The sequence below is a fragment of the Plectropomus leopardus genome, chromosome 21 (assembly GCF_008729295.1).
Source record: "Plectropomus leopardus isolate mb chromosome 21, YSFRI_Pleo_2.0, whole genome shotgun sequence".
Taxonomy (NCBI): Eukaryota; Metazoa; Chordata; class Actinopteri; order Perciformes; family Serranidae; genus Plectropomus; species Plectropomus leopardus.
This window is the reverse complement of record NC_056483.1, coordinates 24790595-24807912: the sequence shown is the minus strand read 5'-3', so window position 1 is coordinate 24807912 and position 17318 is coordinate 24790595. Positions and strand designations below refer to the sequence as shown.

General features: G+C 40.9%; 1 protein-coding gene across 1 annotated transcript in view; it reads left to right on the top strand.

Annotated features, from left to right (window-relative positions):
- LOC121960829 (phospholipid phosphatase-related protein type 5-like) overlaps window positions 1-14684 on the top strand; it is a 165536-nt gene extending 150852 nt beyond the window's left edge. Inside the window, exons 5-7 of the mRNA XM_042510702.1 lie at window positions 241-417; window positions 5079-5213; window positions 14057-14684. Of these exons, the coding sequence (XP_042366636.1) occupies window positions 241-417; window positions 5079-5213; window positions 14057-14086 (342 nt within the window). The 3' untranslated portion in view covers window positions 14087-14684. The remainder of the gene's footprint in view (window positions 1-240; window positions 418-5078; window positions 5214-14056) is intronic.
- The last annotated feature ends 2634 nt before the right edge of the window (window positions 14685-17318 follow it).

Below are 17318 nucleotides of genomic sequence, written 5' to 3'. Positions count from 1 at the left end.
TAATCTTAATGACATTTATATGATCTACTGAGCCTCGCTGCAGGTTCTGGAGCAGTTTTAGTTGATCAGGAGCAGGCAGGCTAAAGTAGGTGAATAAGGTGTTACAGTAGCGGTTTATTTTATCAGCATGGATGAGTGAGTTTGGGAATGTTTCTAAACTGAAAAAGTATAATACCTGTGATTTTGCATGATGTTAAAAGATTCAGATGATCTAATCCTTGCATCTCTCCTCTTCTGTAGATGTATGTGACGTGCACGGTGCAGGCGAAGGGCACTCGTCTGGCCAAACCAGTGCTGTCTCTGGGGCTCATGTGTCTGGCCTTTCTCACTGGTCTGAACCGCGTAGCTGAATACCGCAACCACTGGTCGGATGTCATAGCCGGCTTCATCATCGGCACTGCCATCGCCACTTTCCTGGTGAGTCTCACACCCACACAGGTCTTCTATAGATCTGGAGACATAGTGCCATATATGTCTAACTGTCAGGTAACGTTAGGTTACTTTACATAAAATCCCTCCATTCCGGATAGGATTTAACCTTTTTCATATTTACTGTAATTTTTTGAGCATTTTGGCTAGGTTCATGAAAATGGCAAATTTTGGCAAGATATTATGTTAACATGCTACCTGCTGACATTAGGAGTCCCCTAACAGTATCATCTTTGATCTTAGATAGATCTTTCTTTAGATCTTTAGATCTTTATTTCGAACATGTCAAATAAAATCAGACAACAAATAAAAATAAATTAAAAACATGGGCAAAAAAACCCCAGCAACATCAGGTGCCCATCATACATATTTAGTAAACAAACATAAGTGTTAAATGTCCGAAAAGGAGCAGGAGGAAGTAAATATATGCATATATATACATACATACATACTCGTATACAAACACATACATATATATGCACATATACATATATATACACACACCCACATGCATGCATATATACATACACACATACATATGCATATGCATACATACATACATACATACACCTACATACACATATACGTATACACCATACACACCTTGATCAACTCAAACAGGAATTAATACAAAAAAGAATAACAAATCAATCTGTATAAATACACACACACATCATAATTTAATTGGTTTTAACTTAGGTGTTTCCACTTTTACTGGTATATTGATTTAGCTATTTTTGGTCGTACTTTTTTTGTTTATTTTTATTCATTACTCTTGTCATTATGCCTGCTAGAGAGTGTACATAATAAAATACAATGTACATCTATTACAGGCAAAGATCCATAAGCATCGTTAGCATAAGGAGTGGCATGTGAAGAGAAGCAGAGCATCTAAGCCATTCACAGACATAAACACAAACACTGAGATGAGAAAACAAAATCAGAATTAAAAGAAAGATAGATGAATAAACGAATGAATGAATAATAATACAAACAGTATTATTACTTAGACAATATACTGTGGTTTGCATGGACAAATATCCCACATTAGACATGACTGCCAGGTGGTATCAGGCTGAGCTGGAAGTTTATCTCTGTATGTCAATACCAGAATTTGTCTCTAGACTGTCTAAGTGAGTATTTTATCTTCTCTAACTGCATGAATCGCATATGGCCACTCAACCACAAAGGCACAAAGGTTTTTGGTGTCCAGTGTAATAATAATCTTCTGCCTGCAAGCAGCATTAAAAAAGCAATTATATTCGTATGCCTTTTACTGTAGAATGTTATTTCCAAGATTATTTTAAGTTAGATCAGCTTGTCAGATTTTACAATGCACTTACAAAACAGCTGCCATCAATGTAAGAAGACTCGAAAATGGACTAAATGACTAAATGTTGAAGGAGTTGATGGGATCACATTTGACTGCAGGAGTATCTTGTATGATTTTATGTGACAAAGAAATGACTGATATTAAATACTAAATTATCCACCCCAGCAAACTGAAGTCATACTGTTTTGAATGCCAATCTTCAAAAATGTTGAATAATAACCAAATTTGAGGTAAGATGACAGAGTTTAAATGTCCAGCATGTAAGGAGGTTGCAGAGTTCAGCTGAAGTCTGCACAACACCATGTTGTAAAACTAATTGCATTGTGTGTGTGTGTGTGTGTGTGTGTGTGTGTGTGTGTGTGTGTGTGTGTGTTGCTGCGTGGCAGCACGTGCAGAGAGAACACAGGCCTGCGCTCTCTCCTCAAACACTGTGCATCATAACTTGTCTCCCCCCACAGCTGTGCTATCATGAAACACACACACACACACACACACACAGTGATGATGAGTGGGCCCCAGATACAAGCACGTTTCCTAGCAGCAGCTGAAAGAAAAGAACAGCACCAGATAATCTTTTCCCTTTTCCCCTTTACTCATCCTCTTTCTTCCTTGTGCAGGGGAAAGCTGCTCCATTCTCCGCCGTGGCTGCAGGGCTTTGACAGAGAGAGAAAGAGGGTGTGTGATAAGGCCTCAGCCTCTTCACACAGAGCTGCTTTAATGTTAAAAACACTACAGAGCCAACAGTGATGGATGCAGATAGGAAAAACACAAAAACACTCTTTCTTTTAATACCAGAAAAACTGACAGCCTCCTCCCCTCTCATCTCCTCTTATCTCCTCTGCTCCCCTCTTATCTCCTTTTCTCCCATCCTCCTCTCATCATCTGCTCCACCTCTTCCTCTCCTCTGCTCCCCTCTCCTCTCATTCAAACATGGCCGCCTCAAACAAACAGCTCTCATTATCAGAGTGAGCAATGAATCAGAGAGCAGATTGGCCTCTCCTGGCTTTGCAGGGATGCTGTTTTATATGTGCAAATTATCTGCACAACACACTGCTGATATATAGGAGCAGTAAAGCCTATAAAGAGCCTGCAGAGGGGGTTGGTCCATAACAATGTATTTCAGGTCTTGGAAATTAAACTCATAGATGGGGCCCTTTAGTTTAGAAAATGAAGAAAAAATCAGGAAAGCTGAGACAGGTTAAGAGCAGGATATATACCAACATTTAGGATCCTAAAAGGAGCCTGAGGCTGCAAACATGTCTCACCTGTCGATACACAAGTTGGTGCAATCTGGGTCTTTATTTACTTGAACTATTAGGTCTAATGAAGCAGCATTATATGTTAGCAGCTTTATCTTATTGTGTCTTTTTTCTTTGTTTGTACTGGCTTGTTTTATTGTCTTTTGTAATGAGACTGAATCTGCTTTACACTGAGCCTCCCTCACAGCTCTCATCGTTTACAGCAAGCAGCATTTTTTTTAGAGTAAAAGCTTTAATAAGCCCTCGCACACTCCCCACACAGGACCAAACAGCAGACAAACACATTAAGAGACTTCAGCTGGTGGACATAAAGGGACGGATATTTCCCGCAGGAGTAGGTGGAGACCAAACACAGAGCTAAAAGAGTGATTATTGAACTTTCAGTATGTCTACACAGGTGGTGCTCCTGGATATTTTTCATTTGTTCATCACACACAGGTGTGTATATGTGCATAAACGCATCCCAAACAGTACTCACATACTTCAAGTCTATTTCATCTGTGTTACACACATAACTACTGTCAGTATGTTTGCATCATGTTAGAAAAAGTTAAATTATTGTGTTAGTCTGACTGAATTTCTCAAAATCGGACTAACACACGCAGATATGCAACTGAAAGTTGAGCTATTTCGTCATGTAAACACCTCACTCAGACTTTAACTAGACTGCATTCTGTGCATGTTTCTAGTCGCTGCGCTGGCCTCCTTCAGTGGTTAGGGATAGGGACTGTTTGCTTTTTGTGAGAGGGGATATGCTGCTGTGAATCGGGTAGGGCTTTAAAAAAATGTAAGCACTGAGGGACTTGTGTTTTTAATTTTGGCTTATCGGTGAGGGACATAAAACTTGAAAAGGTTGTATTTTATATTGATTTTAAATAAAAATAAAGTCACACCCCAAAAAATAAAATAAAATACAGTCCCACAACACCGGCAGCCAGCTGAAAGGAGGATATCTCCACCTGCTGTGGAGGATTTGGACATTCTTCAGTCAATAAATGGATTCTCCCCTGCTGTTTGTATACTGGGACAAGGACAGTAGTCCAGTTAAATACCCTTATCGAGCTGTAACCGTGGCTCCACTAAACTGTGCATGTAAACATACTGAGTGAGTCAGTCCTCACCTCTTCCATTATCATCTCGTATGCTGCGGCCACCGCCAAGAACAAGAGCAAACTGCAGAGTATCAATCCCTTTGGTCTCCAAGGTGAAAAACTTTCTGAATCACCAAAATCACAAAAGTGGCTTTTGCACTGTATTTAGTGTTATGCACCAAAAAGCCAAAACAAATTCCCTGTTTGTGCAAACATAAAAGGTTTATGACTGTGAAAACTTTGGGGGCTGCTGCAGCCCAGAGGGAGAGTGGGCTGTCCACTAATCTGAAGATCAGTGGTTCAATCCCGTGCTGTGTTCATGGTCCTCTCAGTAAAATGTGTATATATATAAATATTGTCTTTATATTTGGTAAAGCATGTGCAAAACACTCTTTGCTGTAAAGGCTGCACCGGAAGGAAACGCCTCCATCCCAGTTTAGCTGCTGTTGGACTGTCTGTCTGGTCTTTGGCTCATGGGACAGAAACATAATTGGGTGTCTGTGTTAAATGACTTTATTCAAGTTTGCCGGCAGCTTTATGATCCTCCATACAGAGTTCCCAGGTTGCACTGCTCTGTAGGACAGAATGGAGTGCAGAGGACTCCTGCCCTCAGAGTTTCTGTGTATCTCTTCTCTGCTCAGCCAACTTGAAATTTGTTATTTCATTTGGAACCTCAAAGCCACATTTTGCTCCTTATTAGAGCAGCTCATGCAACAGCCACATCCATCACAGCTACAGTAGCTCCCCAAGGGAGAGAGTCAACACACACATATGTGACCCACATACTGGGGTTAGTCACTCCATCAGGAGTCTCTATCAGTCCTTGAAATTCAGTTACACACATTTCTGTTCTTTGTCTCTGTTCGGCTGGGAGACACTGTGTCACTGTAATGTGTGTCTGTCACCAGGCTGTAGGTCCTTTTTTTTTTATTTATGTGTTTCTCCAAACTGCTGTGTGTGTTGCAGGTGGTGTGTGTGGTCCATAACTTCAAAGGCAAGTTGCTGCTGAACGAGGAGTCGCCGGCGGAGCAGCGACCCAACACAGCCATGCTGAACATGGGCCGCATGGAGAGTCCTCTGGAGAAGTACATCGCCTCACAGGTCAGTGTAGCTCTGCACACCCACACTCACTATATAAAGTCACATCTGCAGGAATACTGCATGTGTGTATGAGGGGAACTCATACTGCTTTAGCTTTATGCTTTAGACCAACATGGCTGTCACTGTGAACTCTCAGAGAGTCACTAATGGTTTGAGGGTGATGGGAGCTGACAGCCTTGCGATTTTTCAGCATTAAAGTTTGACAGTTTTCATGCAAACACGCACAGTTATGTTTTGCAGATTCAGATTGCTTCCATATTTTAGTAGCCAAGTCTTAGACCTGATTAGCTGCCCACGTTTTCAATGATGGGGTCCTGGTGTCTGAAGACTGTTTTTTTCAGTTATAAAAACTGAGCCAATCAGAGCTTTTAGATAAGATTAGGATTCACAATGTCATATCCCTGTGCCAGAGCATTCAAAAACAAGAACAACAACCTGATTCCATCAGCAGCGTGTCCCTGACATTACGTCTGCGAACCTGTTATGCACCGTCCTCCACGTGGCTCTATATGCCACCAGAGAATCTGAGCATTTCAGAAGTGGAGCGTCCAACCAGCTAATACTGTAGACTTTCTGAGATTTTGCCTATTTCGTAATTTTTCCTCGTTTTTTTGTGATTCTACCATGAATGAGTAGGTTACATATATAAATGCCTGCAGCCTGCAGTCCAGCCAGGAACCAAGTAGATCAAACAATTTTGGCCGTGCAATAAATCCAGTTATACGTGAAATATGTGTTACTAAGGACATAAATCTCTAGCGTCAAAGCACTGAGTCCTACTATCAATATTTGGCAAAGCAGATTGGTAGAATGTATGTCTGTTTTGCAAGAGTCATTGTTACGTAGGACTAATAAAATCTGCAGTGAAACCCAAAGTCCTGACATTTGATTTGGCAGCACCTGGGAAGGTTAACTCCAGCTGAATGTAAAATGACAGGTGTCAGCTCCAGTCACTCAGCGTATGACACATGCTGGTGTCAGTGTTCTCAGCTCAACACACCATGGGTGCTTTCACCTGTCAGATCAGAACACTGAAAAGAACTGGTTACATTATACATCAGTTGATTGACTTACGGTCTCAATATTAACAAAAACTCACAAGTAGATTTAGCATAGCAGGGATTGGAAGAAACATTTGAGAAACAGGGATGACCTGAACACAAAACCGATTAAAAATAGTTGATCACTTTAGAACTGAAACAGTTGTTAGCTGTAATACTGTTTCCATCCTATCACAAGTGAGAGCTAGTGACTAACTGATTGAACAATTCTTTTAAAATGCCATTACTTCACCGATATATGTAGAGAAAATACCACGACTGATCCTGGTAGAAAGTGTGCATTTGTGTTTGCATTGACATAATGTGTAGATAAACTGCAAACTCATGTTTCTAAATTACAGCTTTTGCTCATCTTTTGCTCTATTATTGTTTTGGGCTTATTATCAACTATTAGTTCTAATAATACAGGTAACAGGTAGCAGTGGGCTGGTTTCCACTACATATTTGTGCAAAATCTGAGCGATATTTTGGAAATGTTGATTAACACAACTGTGAGATGACTGCTTTTCCACTGAGTGATGTTCTGCAACTTCTCCTCTGGCGATAACATTCCAAGAAGCATGGTGATGGATGTTCAAAACATTACCAGCTTTATTTCTGTTGCAGCCACCACACTAGCCGTCATTATTCCCAATCCAAGGCCACGTAGGTGAGTTATGGAGCCATAATGGAAAGGCGAGGTGATCCATGATTTCACAGAGGATTATGGATTCAAAACTTTGGCTCAACTTGTAGCTCCTGTTGCATCATACTCAAGGGAGCCAATTCCTGCCGACAAGCACATAGCCATAGCATCATGTGACCTCGAAGACACAAAAAGGTGTTTCTATTGCAGTTTTGTGAAATATGGCTTTTTTGAATCTACTGAAATACCACCTCATAGGAGCATAAAAACTTTTTTCGAAATTGATGTGTTTCCATTAGGCTTATTTTATGTTCTAAATTTTTTATTACATTTATATTCAATTTTAAGGGTTAATGGAAACTTGCCTACTGCCTAATATTAATGACACACCTCCAAACATGCTGCTGCTGTAGGAGACGGATAGTGAGGATGAGGAGTCTTTCTACATTAAGGAGCGCATCCTGGCCTTCCTGGACTGGCTGCAGGGTCTCCACTGGTTCCAGCGCCTCAGAAAGAAAAGGCAACAAAGTGTGCAGTGGTTTCAAACCTGGTCTCTGCCAAATCTCTGGGCACATCTCCACTCTACCTTTCTCTTTATTCCACATTTAAATTTGACTGATACAACTGACTGATATGGTTTCATAATCTGCTCCTGACTCAATCCTGTCTGAATAGAAAGATGCATCTGTTCTTTTCCCTGGACTGCATCATTTTGAGACATACAGTATGCTGTCATTACAGGGACTTATGGGGAAGTTGTCTCAGAGTGTGAGAACAGTGTGAGGCCACAGACGTGCAGATTAAGCACCACATGGCAGAAGATAATACACAACAAGTGTTCACTCTGAGTGCCTCGGAAAGCTTTATTCTACAGGAAATAAGAACAGGTTAACACACATTTAACCAAGCTGACTGAAACCAGATCATCATTTTAAATACATTTTAATGTTTTGTTTTTTTAAATTTATTTAACCAGGAATAGTACCATTGAGATTCAGAACCTCTTTTCCAAGGGAGTCCTGGCCAGGTTAAGGGTTTAAAGTTTCAACCTAAGAACAGTGGACAGGAATTTGTGAACAACAACAATACAGATAGTTATGGTGTGAAATATGTGTGTCTACTCAAAAACCCTAAATCGGCAATGCACTTTGGGAATACAATTTGTAACATGGAAACGAAAATAATTATCAAATTCTGTTATTCTAGCTAACTAGATACTTTAGACAATAGCAAATAACACATTTTACAAAAAAATTATGTGTGCCTGCCCATTTAAGGGTTTATGATGTCACCATGTTCCCAGATCTCAGCTATTACTGTTCTTTGGTGAGTTTTTCCATGACTGACCAAAATCAGAGCAAATGTGGTATTTCCATTGCACTTATCTATATATATATGGGTCAAAGCATGTTCCATTGGCCCACTGATTGTCCATCTGTTGGGCTGGGAGCCATCTTGGTCCTCAGTGACCAAACCACTTTGATTCCATTGGAGCTGAAGAGAGAATGAGGCAGATGCAGCCTAACTAAACACTGTCCAGAGTATTTGGCATGTGTGGTTGAAGTGCTTTCCCTCCTTTGTCTTTGCCTCTGAGTGAAATCTTTGTTTCTCCACAATTCATAATGCCAGATGCACCAGCAGTGTTTCCGTTTACTGCAGCCCGCTGTGTTGTCTTTCCGCTTCCTCTAACAAGATACACATTTAGCAGCGAAACGTAAAAAATACAAGACTCCTATCTGATGATTCAATTCACAGCCTCCTGCTGAGAGAGCGGCGCTCCGTTGTCTGACAAAGAAAAGAAAATCTCACACTCTCACCTCGGCGATGGCAGGCTCGGTGGAAAATTGCCTGCTCTAAAAATAGCTCAGCCTAAAGAAGCCTGAAAGCTAAACAAGCCACAGTGAACAAAATGCCAGGGCAGGAAGGAACCTCTGAGCAGGGGAAAATGAATCCCACGCTTTTATTTTGTTACTTTTTCTTATGTGGTGGAATCGAATGCTGAATCCAGCTAGGAGACAGCATTACCCATCCATTTATCACCAGATAAGTATGAGCTCCCTGAGAGAAAAATGAATGAAGTGCATTAATCGTCTGATCAGATTTTAGCACCAAATCTGCTTTATAGCAAATTGAACAGATTAAAACGCCCAGGAGGACATCACAATTTCTCATTTAGGAGGTTGAATAATTGGCTGTTCTACCAGAAACACAACAGAAGAAAACTGCCAGGTTTGATTTATTTCCTCCAATAGCAATGCTAATATCTCTCCTCAGACAAAAGAAACGGGAGACAAATCATCAGCTTTAACCTGCAAACTCAACATACTGCAGGATGGGCTTATTTTAACACAACTCAACCACCATGAGTAACAGCATCAGGGAGTATGTGTTACACAACAGGAGAGGAGGTCAGTCATTTGATTTTCCCTGTTGATGCTGCATTAGCCCTCATGTACACTAGACTTGTTGTCACACACACACACACACACACACACACACACACACACAGTCGTGGTTCCAGTGTTCAGATTAAAAAGTGGGGCATTTTGGGAAGAGTGCTAGTCAAAAAAAAAAAAAAAATACAACATTACTGAGATTGATAAGGACTGAAAGTATGCACCAGGTGTGTGGAATTATTCCATTAGTGTGACTGATATCCGACTAAATCAAATTTCTCTAAATTGGACTAACACACCCAGATAATGTGACTGTGAAAATGAGCTCTTCTTCATGTAAACATGTTAGTCGGATTTTAACTGGACTCGGCATTCTGCGCGTGCTCCATGTTGCCACACTTTGGTCCCTATCCCTTTGGTGGATAGGGATAGCGACTGTTCGTTACTATTGAGGGTGGAAGTAGTGCTGCATCGAATAGATACTCATGGTTGAATATTACTCCAATAAAAGTGAAGGTGTGCAAGTCAAAGTATCACTTGAGTTCAAGCATTGGAGTACTTGCTTTAAAAAAAATGGGGTACCACTCTGGCATCTTCATTTAATTGGCATATGCCAGTAAAGCAAGAGTGCTCTGCAATCAGTCATGTTTCCAGTTACACATCGCTGCAAATATAGACTTGGTGTGTAAAGACAGGAATAAAAATAAGCAGCTAGTAATGAGATGCTCTTCTCACACATCTGCTGGATGTCAGCACGCTGGCTGAAACAGCAGCACATCATTTCAGACAGCCTCATCTGAGAAAATGACGAAGTGAGAGATTGTGAGAAATATTAACCTGTACACGCTCACTCACACGTAGTCACTCAGCATCACTTCTCTTTAAATTGATATGACCCATGTGACACAGCACTGTGCAAGGAGACATCTGTGAACTACACAAGTCAGTTGGACCAAAAACTATAAATTAAATTGTTGAAATCAAAGTTGAAAGGCTCATAGTGGTCAAAACTGAGATAGAACTTGAATTAAAATGACACTAAGTGACACTTAAATAATGGAATCGAATGCAGCTCGTCTCTCTGCAGATGTTCTCCAGTATCCACCTAATGGTTACATTGCCAATACACCCCCTGGTCTCTACCACTTAGCCTTCACTCCTCCATTTTGCACATTCACATCTAGCGGTAGGGTGTCCTGATTCTTTTTGGAATAGAGGGGTAGGGATTTTCAGAGACACAATCTGAACCAAGCAAGATTTGGCATAATGGCTTCACAAGCAACAAATGCACCTTATTCTCAGAATGGTTCAAACGATATCCTACAAAAATGCACACACAACAGTTAATATGATATCCTTTGAATTAGTTCCCCACACATCACATTATATCCTTAAAGTACAGTTGTACCTACAGTTATGGAGGTTAGGTAAAGGCAATAATAGTTACTGTAATTATGTTTAAGAAAAGAAACAGGGTGAGGATGTACCTTAAAAGAACTCAAAGTTCATATGGTTCTGAACTCTAGTCATTGGTGGAAAGTCTCGATTTTTGCGACCTACCACCACACCAACCTGAACTGTTTCTGTGTTTACACCCGTCAAAGAACTGGTCATGTGATGGTATCCTTTTAAAATATGTGGGATATGTACACATTTATGTGCATTAATACACCTTTGTACACATAGTTTGTGAGAGCAACCTATTTAGTGTTGTTTCTTTTTTTTATTTTAAGATTATTTTTGGGGGATTTTTCCCTTTATTGATAGGACAGCTGTAGAATGACAGGAATGTGGGGGAGAGAGGGGAAATGACACGCAGGGCCACTGGGGTGCACACTCTAGCAGGTGAGCTAGAGGCCGCCCCAGTTTAGTGTTGTTTCAAAGCACTATTGTCCTTATATTGTCTTTGCTGATTTGTGCATAACAGTCCCACATTTTGTCATAATTTTATGCCCCAAATTCATGGTACTTTTACATTGCCTGTTAAAGGCGGAAATATTGTATGTATGCCACCTCTCCATTCTGCATTAAAAATACTTTAATGGAATGGGGGGACAGACTTGCCTCACCTTTAAGAATATAACAGGGACTCTAAATAATTGTTATTGCCATGTTAAGCCATTGTTATTGTTTAGAAAGAGCTGTGGATGTGTAGGTTATGTCACACTAGAGGCCGGCGCTGTTGCGTTAAATGTCACTGCACTTCCACAATGCTGACATGCTGCCTATAATTACACACTTGAGCAGCTTGATGATGCTGTTGTTTGTAAAATCTGACCTTAGTCCAATCTCTATGTAAAAAGGACAACTGATTGTTGATATCCCAATATCCAACCATACACAAGGATGTTTGAATGAACAACCAGTGCTGACATTTTTCTGTAAAGGACCGTCTCAAAAGGACATTGTCTCCTCTTCTTAGCACTGTAACTACTCGAGGAAGCAGCTGTACCACTCCCTCCTCCTCTTCTCTCGCTCCACAGCCGAACCCACTCTGAGATTGGATTAGAAAATCAAAGCCTCTGGCCTCCATGAACAACCATCCCCTGCTGCGGCATCTTACTGTCATTGTTTTGCATGCTGTGATGTTTTCTAATCAGGCCTTGGTGTCTGTCGGTTGAAATAATTTCACATATCTTTAGGATTTAATGAAAATGATTAAAGTGCTGTGATGGTGTGTTTTGGAGGTTCTTAGCCTTAAGGAAAATTCTGGTATATTTCCACCTGCTGTGTTTATGTTTCTGTTGAGACTATGTGGGACATGCTAACATTGTACTTGCCATCTCCAACAAGGGGTGTTCAAAAGGTAATGCCCTCAACTCAGTTGCAAGCAGAGGTTTTTGTCAGATTTCAAATCTGGTACACATATTTCTGTATGGATAGGGTGAGGAGCTCAGACACCTGGGGGGGGAGGGGGACTCAGAGTAGAGCAACTGCTCCTTCGTGTTGAAAGAGAACAGTTGAGGTGGTTTCAGAATGCCTCTTGGGTGCCTCCTGTTAGAGGTATTCCAGGCATATCCAAGTGGTAGGAGGCCCCAGGACAGATCCAGAACATTCTAGAGGGATAATTTATCACATCTGGCTTGGGAACGCCTTGGGATCCCCCAGAAGGAGCTGGAAAGTGTTGCTGGGGAGAGGAACATCTGGAATACCCTGTTAAGCCTGTTGCCACTGCGACCCGGCCACAGATAAGTGGGTTCAACAAGTTCAACATGGAGCAAAAAGCTGCCATAGAATTCCTTGTTGCAAAGGGAGAGACCCCTACAAACACCCACAAAAGACTGGAAAATTTTTAAGGATGACTACCGCAATGTGAAAAGATGGGTAGAGCTTGTAAAAAGCAGTGAAGAGGTGGGCATGTACAGCTGTCAATGCTGTACACGGCACAAACCGATATTCTGATCAAAGCTGATAGGTGCATCACCATTGATGAGTTAGCTCGAGCACTTGATGCAAGCAGAGGCAGTGCTCATAATGTTGTGGAATCACTTAATTATTTGAAGGTGTGTGCCCACTGGATCCCCAGATGGAGGACCGCAACACTTTACTCCTGCACTCTGCTCCATCAACACCATCAGAGAGATCTCACCTTTCTTGGAAGAATAATCACTGGGACCTTTCATATGCTTTACCCATCTTTGCACATTGTTGTAGTCAGTGGCATCATCCTTGTACAGATTTCCTAGTTTTTTGGGGGGTGTATGTAGGGTCTCTCCCTCCGCAACAAGGAATTCTATTTCAGCTCTGTGCTTCAGACAAATCTCAAGAGCAATGGCCAAGCTGAACTTTACTATAGGACTAGAATTCCTGAAAACAGCAAAACTTTTTATATTAATCCCAAGAAGACCAACACAGAAATGTGTGTGCCAAATGTGAAAAATCTCTGCTTGCAAATGAGTCAGGGGCATTAATTTGCGAATGTCTTCATATATTGCCCATTATGACCAGCTGTATCAAAATCTATATTTTGGTAAACTTGTACATGTCGCTACTAAATCTCTACAGCCATGGGTTCAGAGTTAACATGACCCAGATAGCAACAGTGACAAAGGCCCAATCCCAATTCAATCCCTTAGCCCTACCACTCCGTTTTTAGTGCTGCTGCATTGGGTAGGGTGTCTCATTTCTTTTGGGGACAGAGGGATAGTGATCAGCCATCCAGGTGGCCCCTAAACAGAGTGTTTTAAGATACATACTCCAAATGGAATGGTAGAGCAAAAATCCCAGAATTCTTTGAGAACTACAGCAGTCCAAATGTAAACAAGCATATCCATCAGTGTTAGCTATTTGAACCATTTATGAGTTACTTTAAGCAAACCATTTTAACTGTTTGCTCATCAGTGTTAGCTAACTAATTAGGTGCTAACTAACATATGCACCATTGTCTGCTGTTGATGGCATACTGGCATCCCATTTCCTAGTTAAAGATTTCAAACCCTAACCCTTTTGGTTGTTTTGAAGAGCCACTACTCAGTGGAGGGCACTCCAACACTAGGCTTGGGCCAAAGGAGAGAATTGGGATTGGGCCAGAGTTTGCCTTTGACCATTCCAGATTGGAAACCTCTTTCTTTCTGTTTTGGAAACCACCTTAAATGATTCTGTTATTTGGATTCTTCCCTCACAGATACATTTGTGGCTCAACTCAATAAGTCACATAAATCTACAACATCATGAGACCATAAAAACTCAGACCAAGACCAACCTGAATAGCTTATTTTGAATGTCCTGATTTGTATCTTGTGTTTTCGCTTATTTCTGCAGAATCACATCGCCTTCGCTGAGGTCACATGACGTGGAGTCGGCCGTGTGGCAGACCCATTGGACATCCACACTCTTCACCGTCCAATCCAGTTAACCGGAGCGCAGCGCTAAAGCCCATTCTGTGTGTGTCTGTGTGTGTGTGTGTGTGTGTGTTCTGCGGTATGTTGGTCTGTGTTGTCTTTATCAGGCCCCTGTTGTCATTTGCAGCTTTGTGTATTCAAGGAAATAAAAAGAAAGAAAGAAGAGTCGCTAACCCAGCGGGACAGGTTGCTTCTGCTTTCTCCATCTATGCACTTATTCTGAATTCTTATTTGACTCCTGTCTCCCAAATGAAGCTTGTTGAGACCTGGAGCGGACTTGTTGTACGCTGTGGGACACTAGAAGAACAGGTGAAGACTTGGACTGCACCATCTCAACTCTGCCAAGGTCAATCATGTTCCCATGCTTTTGTTCTGTGTGTAAAAAAAAAAAAGAGGAAACCCCTCTCGCTAGAGTTTTGTTTTTGCTGTTAGCACATCATCCTTATAACATTCAGAGGACTGCTGTGGAAATATGACAGCAACAGATGGGCCCATATTTATCAAAGAAATTCATGTGAAATTTTGGACTTACATGAAAGTGAAACTAAAAACATTACTTACTTACATACGTAAGAATGAAAGCTATTCATTTTATGTCTTTTGATGTAAAATACTCTTGAGATTGAGAATCCAGAAGGCTTCAAGTTACTTAAAAGTAGCATCATAGGTTCCTTGATGCATTGATCCAAAAACTGAGAGCAGTGGTTATGATGTACAAACATGAAATGATGCACACTGTATAATAGAAAATTAGGTAGTCTGTCTCTCACTTGCTGTCCCTGCTCTTGTCAGGAAAATGTTTTTGACAATATGTTATACCACTAACACCACTTTTTTTTCATTCCTAGGGAGATTAAATGATGAGAAGGTCAGGCCAGCATTTATGATAGCGACATTTTGGTAAATGTTAAATGGCTTTTCTTGTCATGCAGCCGCTCAAAAGTGCTTCAACGCTACATAACAACTTAACACACATTTACACACACTCATACATTGGTGACTGAGGCTACCATACAAGATGCCACCCTCTACTCAGTTCTTAGATATTCATACACAGTCAGACACCAACAACACGGCCGTTGGGAGCACTTTGAGTTTTTCGAATTGCATCCTACTGTTACTTGTGGAGGCCAAACAAATGTGAGCTAGGATTCTCTGTAACCCAGTCACCAGAATAAATTTTGTCATCATACATTTCTGCAGACCACAGATATGTTACAATTGTACATTACTATGGATCATATACGTTATAACCAAGAGGGGGCCACCAAGGCTGAAAAATGAAGTAAAGGCAGATGTGCCAAAAACTGCAGGCTGGCTCCAAAACAGTCAGTCCTTATGTTAAAATGCCCAACTTTACAGCAGATATAAACATGTTTACAGTCTGGTCTTTGTAGCTATTTTCAGCATTCATGACAACTGTACAGGGGGTGATTTTTTACATAAGTAACCTGTTTACATTTTATTATTTTCAGCCATGATTGACAGCTGTGACATCCAATCCATGTGCTCGCATTCATTGGGGCTGCTTGCAATCAGGCGGGTGTTTTGGCAGGAACTCCCCACAATGGATATCGCTTCTGCACAGGCTCTGGCTCTCATTGACATCACCAGTACAAGATGGCAGCAAATATATCTGGGATAATTTAGCTTTACTCAAGCATAGTGGGGGGGGTGAGTGGGGATGAGTCTTCCATCTTCATATACAGTTTATCTCACCTAGGAGTCAAGGTCCAACATCCCCTACTGATGACAAAGTCAGCTCATACACCAAGTCACTTCAGAAATGTTAATATGATACATAAAAAACGGAATATATATTACATTTAAAAATGCAAAAAATACAATGCCTGGGCTGGACTGTTCTCTTTATATAAATCTGATCTGCTACAAAAGAAGCATGGTCACGAGACAGGAATGTACAGTTGTAATATTTCTCTTGAAGAGCTTTTTGTCTTGTTAGCCACTGAACTAGTTGGCTTGTTGCCTGTCATTTAGCTTTCTGGGTTATAGTGGCTGGCTAGTTGTGAGCAGTAATCATTTAGCTCACCAGATAGGTTCTTTCCAAACTATACCTAGGCGGTTCCTCTCAGCCTCCTGTGCCACCCTATTTCAAAAGCCGGCTGAACTTCACTGAGCTGCTTCCTGTATTGTAAGGGTACTAAAGCTGGAATTTCACAGTGCTATATTGTAGGCAAATGGACTTTCTTAAGTTTCTTGAAGAAGTTTCACTGCTGATACGAGTGGCATCCTTAATTCTAAGTCACTGGTCGAGATTTGCAGGCTTTAAACCCTGTGTGGGTGTGGACTCTCACAGAGTCATCAAGGTCACATATGAGCTCTGGGTTTCACAATAGGTAGTGTCACATGAGTGGCTGACTCACCAAGCCATCATGTGGGTCATCGGGGTTGGATGGGAATCTAAAACCCTAGTTAGATTTATGTCACTGTGGAGGTGTGATTGGGTGTTAGCTGTCTGAAAAGGAAACTCAGGACTGCATTGTAGGTGGGTTACAAGTGGCGTCATTGTCCACTTCCTCTTTTAACAATGGTTGTTCCAGTTTGACGTAGATGGCTTCTTTTATTCCTCTTTTAAACCATCAGTCTTCTCTGGCCATGATGTGTACATCGTGGTCCTTGAAGGAATCTTCACCAACTTAAAGCTCAGATTACTGTCTCTTTTAGTCACCTTTTAGTCCTCTTGGTTTGTTTTTCTAGGTTCTTTTTTTGATGTTTTCTCAAATGTACAAGGTGTACCAGCAGCAGAATGTCCGTAGAACCAGTTTGGTTTTCTTTTGTTAAAAACAAATCCCAGTTTACTTTATTTTTCTTCTTTATTTTTATTTATTCACGCAGAAGATGCTTGTTGTTAAGACTGTAACATGTTTCTTAAAGCTACACCGTTTCGGCATTGACCTGCAGAGATATTTAACTGTATCTTCGAAAAAACAGCCTTAGTGTTTTTGTGTTCTTATAAATTATAATCATAATGGTGAAAACTAATTTAGTCGGCTGAGTGCTTAATGTAAGAAAGGTCTATTCATGCCAGTGAAACTGCTGTGGAGTTTAAAAGACATGGTGTTTATTAGGCAGTGAGGAACTCTTGCAATATGTTTCTTTCAAGTCCCCCAATTTGCAACATTTGATCAATCTACGTAACACCTGAAGTATGATTCTTAGAA